This window comes from Ranitomeya imitator, chromosome 2, assembly GCF_032444005.1.
Source record: "Ranitomeya imitator isolate aRanImi1 chromosome 2, aRanImi1.pri, whole genome shotgun sequence".
Classification (NCBI taxonomy): domain Eukaryota; kingdom Metazoa; phylum Chordata; class Amphibia; order Anura; family Dendrobatidae; genus Ranitomeya; species Ranitomeya imitator.
This window is the reverse complement of record NC_091283.1, coordinates 76,993,979-77,013,912: the sequence shown is the minus strand read 5'-3', so window position 1 is coordinate 77,013,912 and position 19,934 is coordinate 76,993,979. Positions and strand designations below refer to the sequence as shown.

General features: G+C 55.2%; 1 protein-coding gene across 1 annotated transcript in view; it reads right to left on the bottom strand.

Annotated features, from left to right (window-relative positions):
• Positions 1 to 19,934, bottom strand: part of HTATSF1 (HIV-1 Tat specific factor 1) — a 94,506-nt gene that overhangs the window by 56,107 nt on the left and 18,465 nt on the right. Inside the window, exon 6 of the mRNA XM_069747001.1 lies at positions 18,722 to 18,821. Coding sequence (XP_069603102.1) covers positions 18,722 to 18,821 — 100 coding nt within the window. The remainder of the gene's footprint in view (positions 1 to 18,721; positions 18,822 to 19,934) is intronic.

Here is a 19,934-nt window from a genome sequence, read left to right as displayed (position 1 = left end):
ACCAAATCGGACCCTGAGGGACCCCTTCTACCAAATCGGACCCTGAGGGACCCCGTCCACCAAATCGGACCCTGAGGGACCCCCTCCACCAAATCGGACCCTGAGGGGCACCGTCCACCAAATCGGACCCTGAGGGGCCCCGCCCACCAAATTGGACCCTGAGGGGCCCCGCCCACCAAATCAGCACCTGAAGGGCACCCAAGTGTGAAAGTCTTGCAGGGGTAGCCCGGGCACCATTCCAAAGCACTATCTGTAGTTCCTTCAGGAAATACACATCTAGTATTATTATTGTAATCCGAACGTGGTAAACTTATTCGTTTTTTTCCGCAATTAATGCGGCCCGAACCGCTGCACGCACAGACTCCAGTGAGGCGTCATTTCGAAGCCAGCATCCATGAGAGGTGTGCTAAGTATTTTTCGTGTCGATCCGTTTTGTAGTTTTTTAAAAAATTGCATTTTTTAAAAAACAAATTTCCCATAGGAATTAATGGCGAACTTTCCATTACCCACAACTTGACCTTCCAAAGATGGCAGCTATGCAAATGTACGGTGTCCATTTTAGGACATGATCAATTATCAAAGTCAAACATCAGAATCAAGTGACTATGACACCCTCCCGTCCCGTGTGTGAAAAGTAAGTGCATCCCCGCTCCCGTCTGTGAAAAGTAAGTGCACCCCAATCATGTGGGTTAAAAGTAAGTGCACCGAGTGGCTCCACCCCCAAATCGGACCCAGAGTGACCCCGCCCACCAATTCGGACCCAAAGTGACTCTACCCACCAATTCGGACCCCGAGGGCCCCGCCCACGAATTCGGACCCAGAATGGCCCTGCCCACTAAATCGGACCCCCGAGTGACCCCGCCCACCAAATGTGACCCCGAGTGACCCCGCCCACCAAATGTGACCCCGAGTGACCCCACCCACCAAATGTGACCCAGAGTGACCCGGCCCACCAAATGTGACCCAGAGTGACCCCGCCCACCAAATGTGACCCCGAGTGACCCCGCCCACCAAATGTGACCCCCGAGTGACCCCGCCCACCAAATGTGACCCCGAGTAACCCCGCCCACCAAATGTGACCCCGCCCACCAAATGTGACCCCGAGTGACCCCGCGCACCAAATGTGACCCTGAGTGACACCGCCCACCAAATGTGACCCCGAGTGACCCCACCCACCAAATGTGACCCCGAGTGACCCCGCCCACCAAATGTGACCCCGAGTGACCCCGCCCACCAAATGTGACCCCGCCCTCCAAACGTGACCCCAAGTGACCCCGCCCACCAAATGTGACCCCGCCCACCAAATGTGACCCCGAGTGACCCCGCCCACCAAATGTGACCCCGAGTGAGCCTATCCATCAAATGTGACCCCGAGTGACCCCGCCCACCAAATGTGACCCCGCCCACCAAATGTGACCCCGAGTGACCCTGCCCACCAAATGTAACCCGAGTGACCCCGCCCACCAAATGTGACCCCGAGTGACCCCGCCCACCAAATGTGACCCCGAGTGACCCCGCCCACCAAATGTGACCCCACCCAAAAAATGAGACCCCCGAGTGACCCAGCCTACCAAATGTGAGCCTGAGTGACCCCGCCCACCAAATGTGACCCCGAGTGACTCCGTCCATGAAATGTGAACCAGAGTGACCCTGCCCAATAAATCGGCCCCTGAGTGACCCCACCCACCAAACCAGTGCCTGAGGGGCACCCAAGTGTGAAAGTCTTTCAGGGGCAGCCCGGGCACCATTCCAAAGCACTATCTGTAGTTCCTTCAGGAAATACCCATCTAGTATTAATATTGTAATCCGAACGTGGTTAACTTCTTATTATTTTTAGGCTTTTTTCCGCCATTAATGCGGCCCGATCCACTGCACGCACAGACTCCATTGAGGTGTCGTTTCGAAGCCAGCGTCCACTAGAGGTGTGCTAAGTATTTTTCGTGTCGATTCGATTTGTAGTTTTGGTGCAATTGGCGTTTGAAAATTTTGTCTCAATGCATTTCAATAGGGAAATTGTTCCAATAGGGTATAATGGCTGATTTCTGAGGCAATTTCAAAATAACTGCCAACTGACACCTGGCTGATTAGCTCATTGATATGCGAAGCCAGACCCAGTTACTATGCCAACGACTTCGAACTCTACATGACCCCACCAGGACACAGTTTTGCCAGATAATATCAGCTCTTAAAGTGACCCCGCCCACCAAATTGTTTCCTGAGGTGCCCAGCCCACCAAATCGGACCCAGAGGGTAAGTGCGCCCCCGCCCCCCAAATCGGACCCTGAGTGACTCCGCCCACCAAATCGGTCCCAGAGTGACCCCGCCCACCAAATGTGACCCAGAGTGACCCCGCCCACCAAATGTGACCCCGCCCACCAAATGTGACCCCGCCCACCAAATGTGACCCATAGTGACCCCGCCCACCAAATGTGACCCAGAGTGACCCCGCCCACCAAATGTGACCCAGAGTGACCCCGCCCACCAAATGTGACCCAGAGTGACCCCGCCCACCAAATGTGACCCAGAGTGACCCCGCCCACCAAATGTGACCCAGAGTGACCCCGCCCACCAAATGTGACCCAGAGTGACCCCGCCCACCAAATGTGACCCAGAGTGACCCCGCCCACCAAATGTGACCCCGCCCACCAAATGTGACCCCGCCCACCAAATGTGACCCCACCCACCAAATGTGACCCAGAGTGACCCCGCCCACCAAATGTGACCCAGAGTGACCCCGCCCACCAAATGTGACCCAGAGTGATCTCGCCCACCAAATGTGACCCAGAGTGACCCCGCCCACCAAATGTGACCCAGAGTGACCCCGCCCACCAAATCGGACCCAGAGTGACCCCGCCCACCAAATGTGACCAAGAGTGACCCCGCCCACCAAATGTGACCCAAATGTGACCCAGAGTGACCCCGCCCACCAAATGTGACCCCGCCCACCAAATGTGACCCCGCCCACCAAATGTGACCCCGCCCACCAAATGTGACCCAGAGTGACCCCGCCCACCAAATGTGACCCAGAGTGACCCCGCCCACCAAATGTGACCCAGAGTGATCTCGCCCACCAAATGTGACCCAGAGTGACCCCGCCCACCAAATGTGACCCAGAGTGACCCCGCCCACCAAATCGGACCCAGAGTGACCCCGCCCACCAAATGTGACCCAGAGTGACCCCGCCCACCAAATGTGACCCAAATGTGACCCAGAGTGACCCCGCCCACCAAATGTGACCCCGCCCACCAAATGTGACCCCGCCCACCAAATGTGACCCCGCCCACCAAATGTGACCCAGAGTGACCCCGCCCACCAAATGTGACCCAGAGTGACCCCGCCCACCAAATGTGACCCAGTGACCCCGCCCACCAAATGTGACCCAGAGTGACCCCGCCCACCAAATGTGACCCAGAGTGACCCCGCCCACCAAATGTGACCCAGAGTGACCCCGCCCACCAAATGTGACCCAGAGTGACCCCGCCCACCAAATGTGACCCAGAGTGACCCCGCCCACCAAATGTGACCCAGAGTGACCCCGCCCACCAAATGTGACCCCGCCCACCAAATGTGACCCAGAGTGACCCCGCCCACCAAATGTGACCCAGAGTGACCCTGCCCACCAAATGTGACCCAGAGTGACCCCGCCCACCAAATGTGACCCAGAGTGACCCCGCCCACCAAATGTGACCCCGCCCACCAAATGTGACCCCGCCCACCAAATGTGACCCAGAGTGACCCCGCCCACCAAATCGACCCAGAGTGACCCCGCCCACCAAATCAGACCCAGAGTGGCCCCGCCCACCAAATCGGACCCAGAGTGGCCCCGCCCACCAAATCAGCACCTGAGGGGCACCCAAGTGTGAAAGTCTTGCAGGGGCAGCCTGGGCACCATTCCAAAGCACTATCTGTAGTTCCTTCAGGAAATACCCATCTAGTTATAGTGCTTTTGTAAAAAGCACTATATTGTTATTCCCCCGTAGACAACTTATTATTATTATTATTATTATTATTCAGTCCGCGATTAATGCGGCCCGAACCGCTGCACGCACAGACTCCAGTGAGGTGTCATTTCGAAGCCAGCGTTCCCAAGAGGTGTGCTAAGTATTTTTCGTGTCGATCGGATTTGTAGTTTTGGCGCAATTTGCGTTTTTCCCCTGATTGGAATGCAATTTCTCTATGGGTAAATTTTCCTATAAGCTTATAATGGGCTGATTTCTGAGGCAATTTCAAACTAACTGCCAACTGCCACCTGGCTGATTAGCTCACTGCTATGTGCAGTCAGACCCAGTTACTATGCCAACGAGTACGAACTCTACATGACCTCACTAGGACACAGTTTTGCCAGATAATATCAGCTCTTAAAGTGACCCGCACACCAAATCTGACCCTGAGGTGCCCAGTGCACCCCCGGTCCCGTGTGTGAAAAGTAAGTGCACCCCGGTCCCATGTGTGTGAAAAGTAAGTGCACCCCAGGTCCCTTGTGTGAAAAGTAAGTGCACCCCGGTCCCATGTGTGTGAAAAGTAAGTGCACCCCGATCCCGTTTGTGAAAAGTAAGTGCACCCCCAGTCCCGTGGGTGAAAATTAAGTGCACCCCGGTCCCGTGTGTGAAAAGTAAGTGCACCCCCGGTCCTGAGTGTGAAAAGTAAGCGCACCCCAGGTCCCGTAAGTGAAAAGTAAGTGCACCCTCGGTCCTGTGGGTGAAAAGTAAGTGCACCCCGGTCCCGTGTGTGAAAAGTAAGTGCATCCCTGGTCCCGTGTGTGAAAAATAAGTGCACCCTCGGTCCCGTGGGTGAAAAGTAAGTGCACCCCGGTCCCGTGTGTGACAAGTAAGTGCATCCCTGGTCCCGGGTGTGAAAAGTAAGTGCACCCCCGGTCCCGTGGTTGAAAAGTAAGTGCACCCCCGGTCCCGTGGGTGAAAAGTAAGTGCACCCCCGGTCCCGTGAGTGAAAAGTAAGTGCACCCCTGGTCCCGTGTGTGAAAAGTAAGTGCACCCCAGGTCCCGTAAGTGAAAAGTAAGTGCACCCCCGGTCCCTTGTGTGAAAAGTAAGTGCACCCCGGTCCCATGTGTGTGAAAAGTAAGTGCACCCCGATCCCGTTTGTGAAAAGTAAGTGCACCCCCGGTCCCGTGGGTGAAAATTAAGTGCACCCCCAGTCCCGTGGGTGAAAATTAAGTGCACCCCAGTCCCGTGTGTGAAAAGTAAGTGCACCCCCGGTCCTGAGTGTGAAAAGTAAGCGCACCCCAGGTCCCGTAAGTGAAAAGTAAGTGCACCCTCGGTCCCGTGGGTGAAAAGTAAGTGCACCCCGGTCCCAAGTGTGAAAAGTAAGTGCACCCCTGGTCCCGTGGGTGAAAAGTAAGTGCACCCAGGTCCCGTGTGTGAAAAAGTAAGTGTGCCCCCGCCCCCCAAATCGCACCCAGAGTGACCCCGCCCACCAAATCGGACCCAGAGTGACCCCGCCCACCAAATCGGACCCAGAGTGACCCCGCCCACCAAATCGGACCCAGAGTGACCCCGCCCACCGAATCGGACCCAGAGTGACCCCGCCCACCGAATCGGACCCAGAGGTGCCCCGCCCACCGAATCGGACCCAGAGGTGCCCCGCCCACCGAATCGGACCCAGAGGTGCCCCGCCCACCGAATCGGACCCAGAGGTGCCCCGCCCACCAAATCGGACCCAGATGTGCCCCGCCCACCAAATCGGACCCAGAGGTGCCCCGCCCACCAAATCGGACCCTGAGGGGCCCCGCCCACCAAATCGGACCCGGAGGGGCCCCGCCCACCAAATCGGACCCGGAGGGGCCCCGCCCACCAAATCGGACCCGGAGGGGCCCCGCCCACCAAATCGGACCCAGAGTGACCCCGCCCACCAAATCGGACCCAGAGTGACCCCGCCCACCAAATCGGACCCAGAGTGAACCCGCCCACCAAATCGGACCCAGAGTGACCCCGCCCACCAAATCGGACCCAGAGTGACCCCGCCCACCAAATCGGACCCAGAGTGACCCCGCCCACCAAATCGGACCCAGAGTGACCCCGCCCACCAAATCCGACCCAGAGTGACCCCGCCCACCAAATCGGACCCAGTGTGACCCCGCCCACCAAATCGGACCCAGAGTGACCCCGCCCACCAAATCGGACCCTGAGTGACCCCGCCCACCAAATCGGACCCTGTGGGGCCCCATCCACCAAATCGGACCCTGAGGGACCCCGCCCACCAAGTCGGACCCAGAGTGACCCCGCCCACCAAATCGGACCCAGAGTGACCCCGCCCACCAAATCGGACCCTGAGTGACCCCGCCCACCAAATCGGACCCTGTGGGGCCCCGTCCACCAAATCGGACTCTGAGGGACCCCTTCTACCAAATCGGACCCAGAGTGACCCCGCCCACCAAATCGGACCCAGAGTGACCCCGCCCATCAAATCGGACCCAGAGTGACCCCGCCCACCAAATCAGACCCTGTGGGGCCCCGTCCACCAAATCGGACCCTGAGGGACCCCTTCTACCAAATCGGACCCAGAGTGACCCCGCCCACCAAATCGGACCCAGAGTGACCCCGCCCACCAAATCGGACCCAGAGTGACCCCGCCCACCAAATCGGACCCAGAGTGACCCCGCCCACCAAATCGGACCCTGAGTGACCCCGCCCACCAAATCGGACCCTGTGGGGCCCCGTCCACCAAATCGGACCCTGAGGGACCCCTTCTACCAAATCGGACCCTGAGGGACCCCGTCCACCAAATCGGACCCTGAGGGACCCCCTCCACCAAATCGGACCCTGAGGGGCACCGTCCACCAAATCGGACCCTGAGGGGCCCCGCCCACCAAATTGGACCCTGAGGGGCCCCGCCCACCAAATCAGCACCTGAAGGGCACCCAAGTGTGAAAGTCTTGCAGGGGTAGCCCGGGCACCATTCCAAAGCACTATCTGTAGTTCCTTCAGGAAATACACATCTAGTATTATTTTTGTAATCCGAACGTGGTAAACTTATTCAGTTTTTTTCCGCAATTAATACGGCTTGAACCGCTGCACGCACAGACTCCAGTGAGGCGTCATTTCGAAGCCAGCGTCCACGAGAGGTGTGCTAAGTATTTTTCGTGTCGATCCGATTTGTAGTTGTTAAAAAAATTGCATTTAAAAAAAAAAAATTCCCATAGGAAATAATGGCGAACTTTCCATTACCCAAAACTTGACCTTCCAAAGATGGCAGCTATGCAAATGTACGGTGTCCATTTTAGGACATGATCATTTAAGTCAAACATCAGAATAAAGTGACTATGACACCCTCTCGTCCCGTGTGTGAAAAGTAAGTGCACCCCCGGTCCCGTGGGTGAAGAGTAAGTGCACCCCAATCCCGTGGGTGAAAAGTAAGTGCACCGAGTGGTCACGCCCCCCAAATCTAAACCCCGAGAGGCCCCTCCCACCAAATCGGACCCCGAGTGGCCCCGCCCACCAAATCAGACCCCGAGTGGCCCCGCCAACCAAATCGGACCCCGAGTGGCCCCACCCACCAAATTGGACCCCGAGTTGTTCCGCCCACCAAATCGGACCCCCGAGTGGCCCCGCCCACCAAATCGGACCCCCGAGTGGCCCCGCCCACCAAATCGGACCCAGAGTGACTCCGCCCACCAAATCGGACCCAGAGTGAACCCGCCCACCAAATTGGACCCTGAGGTGCCCAGCCCACCAAATCGGACCCATAGTGACCCCGCCCACCAAATCGGACCCTGAGGTGCCCCGCCCACCAAATCGGACCCAGAGGGGCCCCACCCACCAAATCGGACCCTGAGGGGCCCCGCCCACCAAATCGGATGCTGAGGGGCCCCGCCCATCAAATCTGACCCTGAGGGGCCCCGCCCCCTAAATCGGACCCTGAGGTGCCCCGCCCACCAAATCGGCCCCTGAGGGGCCCCGCCCACCAAATCGGCCCCTGAGGGACCCCACCCACCAAATCGGCCCCTGAGGGGTCCCGCCCACCAAATCGGCCCCTGAGGTGCCCCGCCCACCAAATCGGACCTTGATGGGCCCCGCCCACCAAATCAGACCCTGAGGGGCTACGCCCACCAAATCGGACCCTGAGGGGCCCCGCCCACCAAATTGGCCCCTGAGGGGCCCTGCCCACCAAATCGGTCCCTGAGGGGCCGCGCCCACCAAATCGGACCCCGAGTGGCCCCGCCCACCAAATCGGACCCCGAGTGGCCCCGCCCACCAAATCGGCCCCTGAGGGGCCCCGCCCACCAAATCGGCCCCTGAGGGGCCCCGCCCACCAAATCAGACCCTGAGGGGTCCCGCCCACCAAATCGGACCCTGAGGGGCCCCGCCCACCAAATCAGACCTTGAGGGGCCCCACCCACCAAATCGGACCCTGAGGGGCCCCGCCCACCAAATCGGACCCTGAGGGGTCCCGCCCACAAAATCAGTGCCTGAAGGGCACCCAAGTGTGAAAGTCTTGCAGGGGCAGCCCGGGCACCATTCCAAAGCACTATCTGTAGTTCCTTCAGGAAATACCCATCTAGTTATAGTGCTTTGTAAAAAGCACTATATTGTTATTCCACCGTAGACAACTTCTTATTCTTCTTCTTATTCTTATTATTATTAGGCTTTTTTCCGCAATTAATGCGGCCCGAACCGCTGCACGCACAGACTCCAGTGAGGTGTCATTTCGAAGCCAGCGTCCATGAGAGGTGTGCTAAGTATTTTTCGTGTCGATCAAATTTGTAGTTTTGGCGCAATGTGCGTTTAAAAATTGATTCCCCCTCATTGGAAAGCATTGCCGCTATGCATTTCAATAGAGAAATTTTGACATAAGGTATAATGGCTGATATCTGAGGCAATTTAAAAAATAACTGCCAACTGCCACCTGGCTGATTAGCTCATTGATATGCGAAGTCAGATCCAGTTACTATGACAACGCCTACGAACTCTACATGACCCCACCAGGACACAGTTTTGCCAGATAATATCAGCTCTTAAAGTGACCCGCACACCAAATTGGCACCTGAGGTGCGCAGCCCACCAAATCGGACTCGAGTGGCCCCGCCCACCAAATCGGACCCCGAGTGGCCCCGCCCACTAAATCGGACCCAGAGTGACCCCGCCCACCAAATCGGACCCAGAGTGACCCCGCCCACCAAATCGGACCCAGAGTGACCCCGCCCACCAAATGTGACCCAGAGTGACCCCGCCCACCAAATGTGACCCAGAGTGACCCCGCCCACCAAATGTGACCCAGAGTGACCCCGCCCACCAAATGTGACCCAGAGTGACCCCGCCCACCAAATGTGACCCAGAGTGACCCCGCCCACCAAATGTGACCCAGAGTGACCCCGCCCACCAAATGTGACCCAGAGTGACCCCGCCCACCAAATGTGACCCAGAGTGACCCCGCCCACCAAATGTGACCCAGAGTGACCCCGCCCACCAAATGTGACCCAGAGTGACCCCGCCCACCAAATGTGACCCAGAGTGACCCCGCCCACCAAATGTGACCGAGTGACCCCGCCCACCAAATGTGACCCAGAGTGACCCCGCCCACCAAATGTGACCCAGAGTGACCCCGCCCACCAAATGTGACCCAGAGTGACCCCGCCCACCAAATGTGACCCAGAGTGACCCCGCCCACCAAATGTGACCGAGTGACCCCGGCCACCAAATCAGACCCAGAGTGACCCCGGCCACCAAATCGTACCCAGAGTGACCCCGGCCACCAAATCGTACCCAGAGTGACCCCGGCCACCAAATCGTACCCAGAGTGACCCCGCCCACCAAATGTGACCCAGAGTGCCCCCGCCCACCAAATGTGACCCAGAGTGACCCCGCCCACCAAATGTGACCCAGAGTGACCCCGCCCACCAAATGTGACCCAGAGTGACCCCGCCCACCAAATGTGACCCAGAGTGACCCCGGCCACCAAATGTGACCCAGAGTGACCCCGCCCACCAAATCGTACCCAGAGTGACCCCGGCCACCAAATGTGACCCAGAGTGACCCCGCCCACCAAATGTGACCCAGAGTGACCCCGCCCACCAAATGTGACCCAGAGTGACCCCGCCCACCAAATGTGACCCAGAGTGACCCCGCCCACCAAATGTGACCCAGAGTGACCCCGCCCACCAAATGTGACCCAGAGTGACCCCGCCCACCAAATCGGACCCTGAGGGGCCCCGCCCACCAAATCGGACCCTGAGGGGCCCCGACAACCAAATCGGACCCTGAGGGGCCCCACTTACCAAATCCGCGCCTGAAGGGCACCCAAGTGTGAAAGTCTTGCAGGGACAGCACGGGCACCATTCCAAAGCACTATCTGTAGTTCCTTCAGGAAATACCCATCTAGTATTATTATTGTAATCCGAACGTGGTAAACTTATTATTATTAGGCTTTTTTCTGCAATTAATGCGGCCCGAACCGCTGCACGCAGAGACTCCAGTGAGGCGTCATTTCGAAGCCAGTGCCCACGAGAGGTGTGCTAAGTATTTTTCATGTCGATCCGATTTGTAGTTTTTTTTAAAAAATCGCATTTAAAAAAAAAAATTTCCCATAGGAAATAATGGCGAACTTTCCTTTACCCCCAACTTGACTTTCCAAAGATGGCAGCTATGCAAATGTACAGTGTCCATTTTAGGACATGATCATTTATCAAAGTCAAACATCAGAATAAAGTGACTATGACACCCTCTCGTCCCGTGTTCCCGTGTATGAAAAGTAAGTGCACCCCTGGTCCCGTGTGTGAAAAGTAAGTGTGCCCCCGGCCACCATATCGGACCCCGAGTGACCCCGCCCCACAAATCAGACCCCGAGTGACCCCGACCCCAAATCGGACCTTGAGTGACTCCGTACCCCAAATCGGACCCCGAGTGACCCCGCCCCCCAAATTGGACCCCGAGTGACCCCGCCCCCCAAATCGGACCCCGAGTGACCCAGTCCCCCAAATTGGACCCCAAGTGACCCCGCCCCCCAAATCGGACCCCAAGTGACTTCGCCCACCAAATCTGACCCAGATTGACCCCGCGCACCAAATCTGACCGAGTGGCCCCGCCCACCAAATCAGACCCTGAGGGGCCCCACCCACCAAATCGGATCCTGAGGGGCCCCACCCACCAAATCGGACCCAGAGTGACCCCGCCCACCAAATCGGACCCTAAGGGGCCCCGCCCACCAAATCGGACCCTGAGGGACCCCGCCCACCAAATCGGACCCTGAGGGACCCCACCCACCAAATCGGACCCTGAGGGGCCCCGCCCACCAAATCGGACCCTGAGGGGCCCTACCCACCAAATCAGCGCCTGAGGGGCAGCCCGGGCACCATTCCAAAGCACTATCTGTAGTTCCTTCAGGAAATACCCATCTAGTATTAATATTGTAATCCGAACGTGGTAAACTTATTCAGTTTTTTTCCGCAATTAATGCGGCCCGAACCGCTGCACGCACAGATTCCAGTGAGGCGTCATTTCGAAGCCAGCGCCCACGAGAGGTGTGCTAAGTATTTTTCATGTCTATCCGATTTGTAGTTTTTTTTAAAAATCGCATTTAAAAAAAAAAATTTCCTATAGGAAATAATGGCGAACTTTCCATTACCCACAACTTGACCTTCCAAAGATGGCAGCTATGCAAATGTACGGTGTCCATTTTAGGACATGATCATTTATCAAAGTCAAACATCAGAATAAAGTGACTGACACTCTCTCGTCCCGTGTGTGAAAAGTAAGTGCGCTCCCGGCCCCCAAATCGGACCCCGAGTGACCCCGCCCCACAAATCGGAACCCGAGTGACCCCGCCCCCAAATCGGACCCAGAGTGACTCCGTCCCCCAAATCGGACCAAGAGGGGCCCCGCCCACCAAATTGGCACCTGGGGGGCCCCGCCCACCAAATTGGCCCCTGAGGGGCCCCGCCCACCAAATTGAACACAGGGGCCCCGCCCACCAAATCGGACCCTGAGGGGCCCCGCCCACCAAATCTGTCCCTGAGGGGCCCCGCCCACCAAATCGGACCCTGAGGGGCCCCGCCCACCAAATCGGACCCAGAGTGACCCCGCCCACCAAATCGGTCCCTGAGGGGCCCCGACCACCAAATCGGACCCTGAGGGGCCCCGACCACCAAATCGGACCCTGAGGGGCCCCGACCACCAAATCGGACCCTGAGGGGCCCCGACCACCAAATCGGACCCTGAGGGGCCCCGACCACCAAATCGGACCCTGAGGGGCCCCGACCTCCAAATCGGACCCTGAGCGGCCCCGACCTCCAAATCGGACCCTGAGGGGCCCCGACCTCCAAATCGGACCCTGAGGGGCCCCGACCTCCAAATCGGACCCTGAGGGGCCCCGACCTCCAAATCGGACCCTGAGGGGCCCCGACCACCAAATCGGACCCTGAGGTGCCCCGACCTCCAAATCGGACCCTGAGGGGCCCCGACCACCAAATCGGACCCTGAGGGGCCCCGACCACCAAATCGGACCCTGAGGGGCCCCGACCACCAAATCGGACCCTGAGGGGCCCCGACCACCAAATCGGACCCTGAGGGGCCCCGACCTCCAAATCGGACCCTGAGGGGCCCCGACCACCAAATCGGACCCTGAGGGGCCCCGACCACCAAATCGGACCCTGAGGGGCCCCGACCACCAAATCGGACCCTGAGGGGCCCCGACCTCCAAATCGGACCCTGAGGGGCCCCGACCACCAAATCGGACCCTGAGGGGCCCCGACCACCAAATGTGACCCAGAGTGACCCCGCCCACCAAATGTGACCCCGCCCACCAAATGTGACCCCGAGTGGCCCCGCCCACCAAATGGGACCGCGAGTGGCCCCGCCCACCAAATCGGACCCAGAGGTGCCCCGCCCACCAAATCGGACCCAGAGTGACCCCGCCCACCAAATCGGACCCAGAGTGACCCCGCCCACCAAATCGGACCCAGAGTGACCCCGCCCACCAAATGTGACCCAGAGTGACCCCGCCCACCAAATGTGACTCAGAGTGACCCCGCCCACCAAATGTGACCCAGAGTGACCCCGCCCACCAAATGTGACCCAGAGTGACCCCGCCCACCAAATGTGACCCAGAGTGACCCTGCCCACCAAATGTGACCCAGAGTGACCCCGCCCACCAAATGTGACCCAGAGTGACCCCGCCCACCAAATGTGACCCAGAGTGACCCCGCCCACCAAATGTGACCCAGAGTGACCCCGCCCACCAAATGTGACCCAGAGTGACCCCGCCCACCAAATGTGACCCAGAGTGACCCCGACCACCAAATCGGACCCTGAGGGGCCCCGACCTCCAAATCGGACCCTGAGGGGCCCCGACCACCAAATCGGACCCTGAGGGGCCCCGACCACCAAATCGGACCCTGAGGGGCCCCGACCACCAAATCGGACCCTGAGGGGCCCCGACCTCCAAATCGGACCCTGAGGGGCCCCGACCACCAAATCGGACCCTGAGGGGCCCCGACCACCAAATGTGACCCAGAGTGACCCCGCCCACCAAATGTGACCCCGCCCACCAAATGTGACCCCGAGTGGCCCCGCCCACCAAATGGGACCGCGAGTGGCCCCGCCCACCAAATCGGACCCAGAGGTGCCCCGCCCACCAAATCGGACCCAGAGTGACCCCGCCCACCAAATCGGACCCAGAGTGACCCCGCCCACCAAATCGGACCCAGAGTGACCCCGCCCACCAAATGTGACCCAGAGTGACCCCGCCCACCAAATGTGACTCAGAGTGACCCCGCCCACCAAATGTGACCCAGAGTGACCCCGCCCACCAAATGTGACCCAGAGTGACCCCGCCCACCAAATGTGACCCAGAGTGACCCCGCCCACCAAATGTGACCCAGAGTGACCCCGCCCACCAAATGTGACCCAGAGTGACCCCGCCCACCAAATGTGACCCAGAGTGACCCCGCCCACCAAATGTGACCCAGAGTGACCCCGCCCACCAAATGTGACCCAGAGTGACCCCGCCCACCAAATGTGACCCAGAGTGACCCCGCCCACCAAATGTGACCCAGAGTGACCCTGCCCACCAAATGTGACCCAGAGGTGCCCCGCCCACCAAATCTGACCGAGGTGCCCCGCCCACCAAATCTGACCCAGAGGTGCTCTGCCCACCAAATCTGACCCAGAGTGGCCCCGCCCACCAAATCTGACCCAGAGTGGCCCCGCCCACCAAATCGGACCCAGAGTGGTCCCGTCTACCAAATCGGACACAGAGTGGCCCCGCCCACCAAATCATCCCCTGAAGGGCCCCGCCCACCAAACCAGCGCCTGAAGGGCACCCAAGTGTGAAAGTCTTGCAGGGGCAGCCCGGGCACCATTACAAAGCACTATCTGTAGTTCCTTCAGGAAATACCCATCTAGTTACTATTATAATTATCTATAAATCTACGGCAAGGAATAAAACTTAAGTGAAATGTAAAAAATGTTTAAAGAACAGTAACACTTAAAGTTCTTGGGATTTATAAAACGTCTTATGTATGTCATGTAATAAATATTGATAATAGTGCGTGTAATAAATGACTAATCACACGGACAGAGGATCGGAGCGGCGTTCTTGACGTGCTTCTATGATAACTGTCCATAGGAACATTTCAGAAGATAGCAGCAGCGATACAGCAAGGACCGGAGGCTCTAGAAGTCGCCCTACCCACATTCCACAGGGTCGTAAAAATATACAGCAATCTGGTCCGACTGGTACTGGCAGATCCAGAAATTCAGTTGATTTGTCATCATGCAAAGTATTTTTTTTTTTAATGAAAGGCATGGCGCATGCCACAATTAATGAAAATATTCCAATAAATGGTGGGCACGCTGCAATAGGGTCTGCACACAGTACATACATGAGAATACTGTATCCTACAGCGACCATGAAGATTCATGAATATGAAGAATATATACACTTTGCTAATGAGTAAATAGATTTATAATAGACAAAACACAGGAGAAAAATTATTAAAGCGATAAAATCAATACATGTTGTCGGACGTACATACAAAAAACAAGAAGAGCCATAACGATCATATGTATCCGGTGAAAATATAAATAGCACGAAGTATATGATAAATTTATATCACAAGATCCAAAACAGTGGTAAAATACCTATATAAGCAGCGTTGTCTATACTGCATATGATCCAAAAAGTCAGTATAATTATATAGCATGATAGAAAGGTGATTAAATAATAATTATTATTTCCACAAACTGATCAGTATTGGTAAGCTTCACCTAAATGGTCTCACTAGGGAAACTAGGGAAATGGTAGGCTCACTTATAACAACTTAAACTATTTTGCTTGGGCCAAATTGGAGAAAATATATGTGCCACAATTCACCTTCCTGGTCACACCGGTGAGACATAAGTATAATACACTAGATGGTGGCCCGATTCTAACACATCGGGTATTCTAGAATATGCATGTCCACGTAGTATATTGCACAGCCACGTAGTATATTGCCCAGCCACGTATATTATTGCCCAACCACGTAGTATATTGCCCAGTCACGTAGTATATTGCACAGCCACGTAGTATATTGCCCAGCCACGTATATTATTGCCCAACCACGTAGTATATTGCCCAGTCACGTACTATATTGCCCAGCGACGTAGCATATTGCCCAGCCCGCGTAGCATATTGCACAGCCCCCGTAGCATATTGCACAGCCCCCGTAGTATATTGCACAGCCCCCGCAGTACATAGCACAGCCCGCGTAGTACATTGCACAGCCCGCGTAGTACATTGCACAGCCCGCGTAGTACATTGCACAGCCCGCGTAGTACATTGCACAGCCGCGTAGTACATTGCACAGCCCGCGTAGTACATTGCACAGCCCGCGTAGTACATTGGCCAGCCCGCGTAGTACATTGCACAGCCCGCGTAGTACATTGCACAGCCCGCGTAGTATATTGCACAGCCCACGTAGTACATTGCACAGCCCGCGTAGTACATTGCACAGCCCGCGTAGTACATTGCACAGCCCGCGTAGTACATTGCACAGCCGCGTAGTACATTGCACAGCCCGCGTAGTACATTGCACAGCCCGCGTAGTACATTGCACAGCCCGCGTAGTACATTGCACAGCCGCGTAGTACATTGCACAGCCCGCGTAGTACATTGCACAGCCCGCGTAGTACATTGCACAGCCCGCGTAGTACATTGGCCAGCCCGCGTAGTACATTGCACAGCCCGCGTAGTACATTGCACAGCCCGCGTAGTACATTGCACAGCCCGCGTAGTACATTGCACAGCCCGCGTAGTACATTGCACAGCCGCGTAGTACATTGCACAGCCCGCGTAGTACATTGCACAGCCCGCGTAGTACATTGGCCAGCCCGCGTAGTACATTGCGCAGCCCGCGTAGTACATTGCGCAGCCCGCGTAGTATACTGCACAGCCCGCGTAGTATACTGCACAGCCCGCGTAGTATATTGCACAGCCCCCGTAGTACATTGCCCAGCCACGTAGTATATTGCACAGCCCGCGTAGTATATTGCACAGCCCGCGTAGTATATTGCCCAGCCCGCGTAGTACATTGCCCAGCCCGCGTAGTATATTGCCCAGCCCGCGTAGTACATTGCACAGCCCACAAAAATAGTTATATACTCACTTTCCGTCGGCCCCTGGATCGTGCGCTCCGGTTTCAAGAGTGCATTGCGATCTCGCGTGATGATGACGTATTAGTCTTGCGAGACCGCTACGTCATCATTTCGCGAGATCGCAATGCATGGAGCTGTCACCGGAGCATCGCGAGGAGAGGGAAAGGCGCCGGAAGGTGAGTATATAATGATTTTTTATTTTTTTTATTATTTTTAACATTAGATCTTTTTACTATTGATGCTGCATAGGCAGCATCAATAGTAAAAAGTTGGTCACACAGGGTTAATAGCAGCGTTAATGGAGTGCGTTACACCGCGGCATAATGCGGTCCATTAGCGCTGCCATTAACCCTGTGTGAGCACTGACTGGAGGGGAGTATGGAGCAGGCACTGACTGCGGGGAGAAAGGAGCGGCCATGTTGCCGCCGGACTGCGCCCATAGCTGATTGGTCGTGGCAATGGTCGTGGGTGTTTTGCCACGACCAATCAGCGACTTGGATTTCCATGACAGACAGAGGCCGCGACCAATGAATATCCGTGACAGAAAGACAGACAGATGGAAGTGAACCTTAGGCAATTATATAGTAGATTCAGTTATCACTTTCAATTATCTGGTTCAGTCCTTCATTTTATTATCCATCTTCAGGTTTAAAAAAAAAAATATGGAAGCAATGTGACCGCTGTGATGCAGTGACCCCTGTTACAACTAGGGGACGCTGTATGTTCTCCTCAGAATACGCACGGAGGCGTATTTAGGCCATGGGAGTGCATGGCAGTCGCAGGCGTAACTGATGGTGAGACAGTGACATCATTATTGTAAATGGTCGGTTTGTGTCGCAGAGGAGATCCTCTGCGCTGTAAGCCAGTAATGTTGTTGTTCTGGGATTTGTAGTCCCAAAAGTGTTTGTGTAGTTGTAAAGGGAGGCTTACAGGGTTAGTCGGAGAGCTGGGCGGGTCTGACTAACCACACACACCTCCCACCTATGTGATATAATGTGACTGAGGTCTGGTCAGATGGTTGGAGTGTGCGAGGTCCTGGATGGCCTGTGTGAGCGAGTGTCCCCCAACACATGCAGTAAGCGCTACCTTACAGCACCTTGTGTGCGGGTAGAGCACACGTCTATGACTGCTGGGTGCACAGTCTACTTACACAACACAGGACTGCAAGGTGGCTCAGTGGTTAGCACTGTTACTTTGCAGCTGGGTTAATTCCCACAAACCAAAACATCTGCAAGGAGTTTGTATGTTGCCTCCATGTTTGCAGGGTTTCCTCCGGGTTCTCCGGTTTCCTCCCACACTCCAAACACATACTGATAGGGAATCTAGATTGTGAGCCCCATCGGGGACAGTGATGATAATGTCTGTAAAGCTCTGTGGAATTACTGGTGCTATGTAAGAAATCCTTCACGTTTCCACTACATAAGGCATCTGTTATTTTCACAGACACCACACCATCACAATCATGGGTCCCATCATAAGCTATGGGGCTGCTCATATCTGTGTTTTTACACTCACCATGTGTCAGTGTAAACCACACGGAGACATGGCCGTTTTATTCCAGCAATATGGATGACAAGGGCCAATACGAGTCTATGGATCCAAGTAAAACACATACGGCATCTGTGTGCTGTAAGTGTTTAACACTGCAAAGTATAGGAAAAGTTTTGTAATTTTTTTCCTTAACCATACTGGAAAAACACGGATAATACACTGATCCATCACACCCACGGACAGGTCCAACACACTGATCCAACGCGCAGACCCAATGCGCTGATGACTCCGGTACTGTTTTGTGCAGTATCTGTTTTCTATGGACATGTGATGGGGGCCTAAGTGTGTATAATAAAAGATATGTTCTGGTCTTATAATTCCCCTTCTCTGTCATATACATTTTGTAATACTGAAGACTACAAAGAAAATAAAACTGGTTCTTTCTATTAAGATATGTAATAAAAAAAAATACAATGCAAGAAATCTTAGTATCCAAAGGTGGAAATGAAGGACACTTGTGGGTCACAGGATCCGGACCTTTCTCTTTACGTTCTTGCACGAAGCTGATAAACTGGTTAAACAACGGCGCCATCTACAGGGCGCAACAATAACTAAAAAATATCTGCTGCAGGAAACATTCTCTCACCTCAAAGTCTGATGGATGGAACATGTTTTTGATGATGATAACTCTCTCGAATCGTTTCCTTGTTTCATTGTCCTTCTTCTCCGGCCTCCAATCCAGTTGTCTAGGAAAGAAAAAACACAACCGAGATTAGTTAAGATGGTGAAGAGAGTATACGACGGGCACTTGGGGTCTGCTGTCAGGGTGAAGGAAGTCTAAAGCATGGAATTGCGGAAACAAATTTCTCACTTTTGCCGCTTTCGCGCTAGTTTCTTCCAGATTTGATAAAATGGAGCTGGGCCGTGATGTCACAGCATGTCTATTTTTTTTTCAAGCTGTGAGGTTCCCTACATCACAAATGTCAGCACGGTGGCTCAGTGGTTAGCACAGCAGCTCTGGAGTCCTGGGTTCAAACCCCACCAAGGACAACATCTGCAAAGAGTTTGTATGTTCTCCCCGTGTTTGCGTGGGTTTCCTCCGGGTACTCCGGTTTCCTCCCACAATCCAAAGACATACTGATAGGGAATCTAGATTGTGAGCCCCATCGGGGACAGTGATGACAATGTTTGCAAACTGTAAAGCGCTGCGGAAAATGTTAGCACTATATAAAAATAAAGATTATTATTATAAATGTCACTCCAATCCCTGACTAGAGTAAGATTTCTGGCAAAGCCAATGGAGGCAGACTCCTTTTAATGACTCAGGAGAGTGACTCCATTACAGCCCCTCATCAAGACCAGTGGCAATATCGCTGGTCATGATGAATTGGGGCCTATATGTGTCTTGGAAGCCAATGAGCGTTCCTTCCTTGGAGGGTAGAATGTGTAAGCCGAAATTTCAACCAAAAGGCACAGAAGCCTGTTTACACATATAGCGGGGCTCACCATGTCGCCGGGGGCCATGACGCAGGGACAGCCATAGTCTAGACATACATTTTCTCTGTAGAGGCTGATGCAATGGAGCTTTAGCATTACATATCAGCCATTATAATAAAAGGCCAGCCATGTAATGCCCCTAAGTGACCCTCCGTTCAGGGCCATTCAGTATGTCACGGATCCCTTCTCCGTGGTGTCACTAATTCGTCATGTGCCCGCTCTCACACGTGACTTGGGGTTGTGCCTGCAAGGGTTATCTATCTCCCCTCTCTCAGTCCAGCATTCAACCTCTGTCCTATGCTGTAATGGGAGCATAAATCACACACCGACCCAAGCCACACACCCGCTCATACACGCTGCCA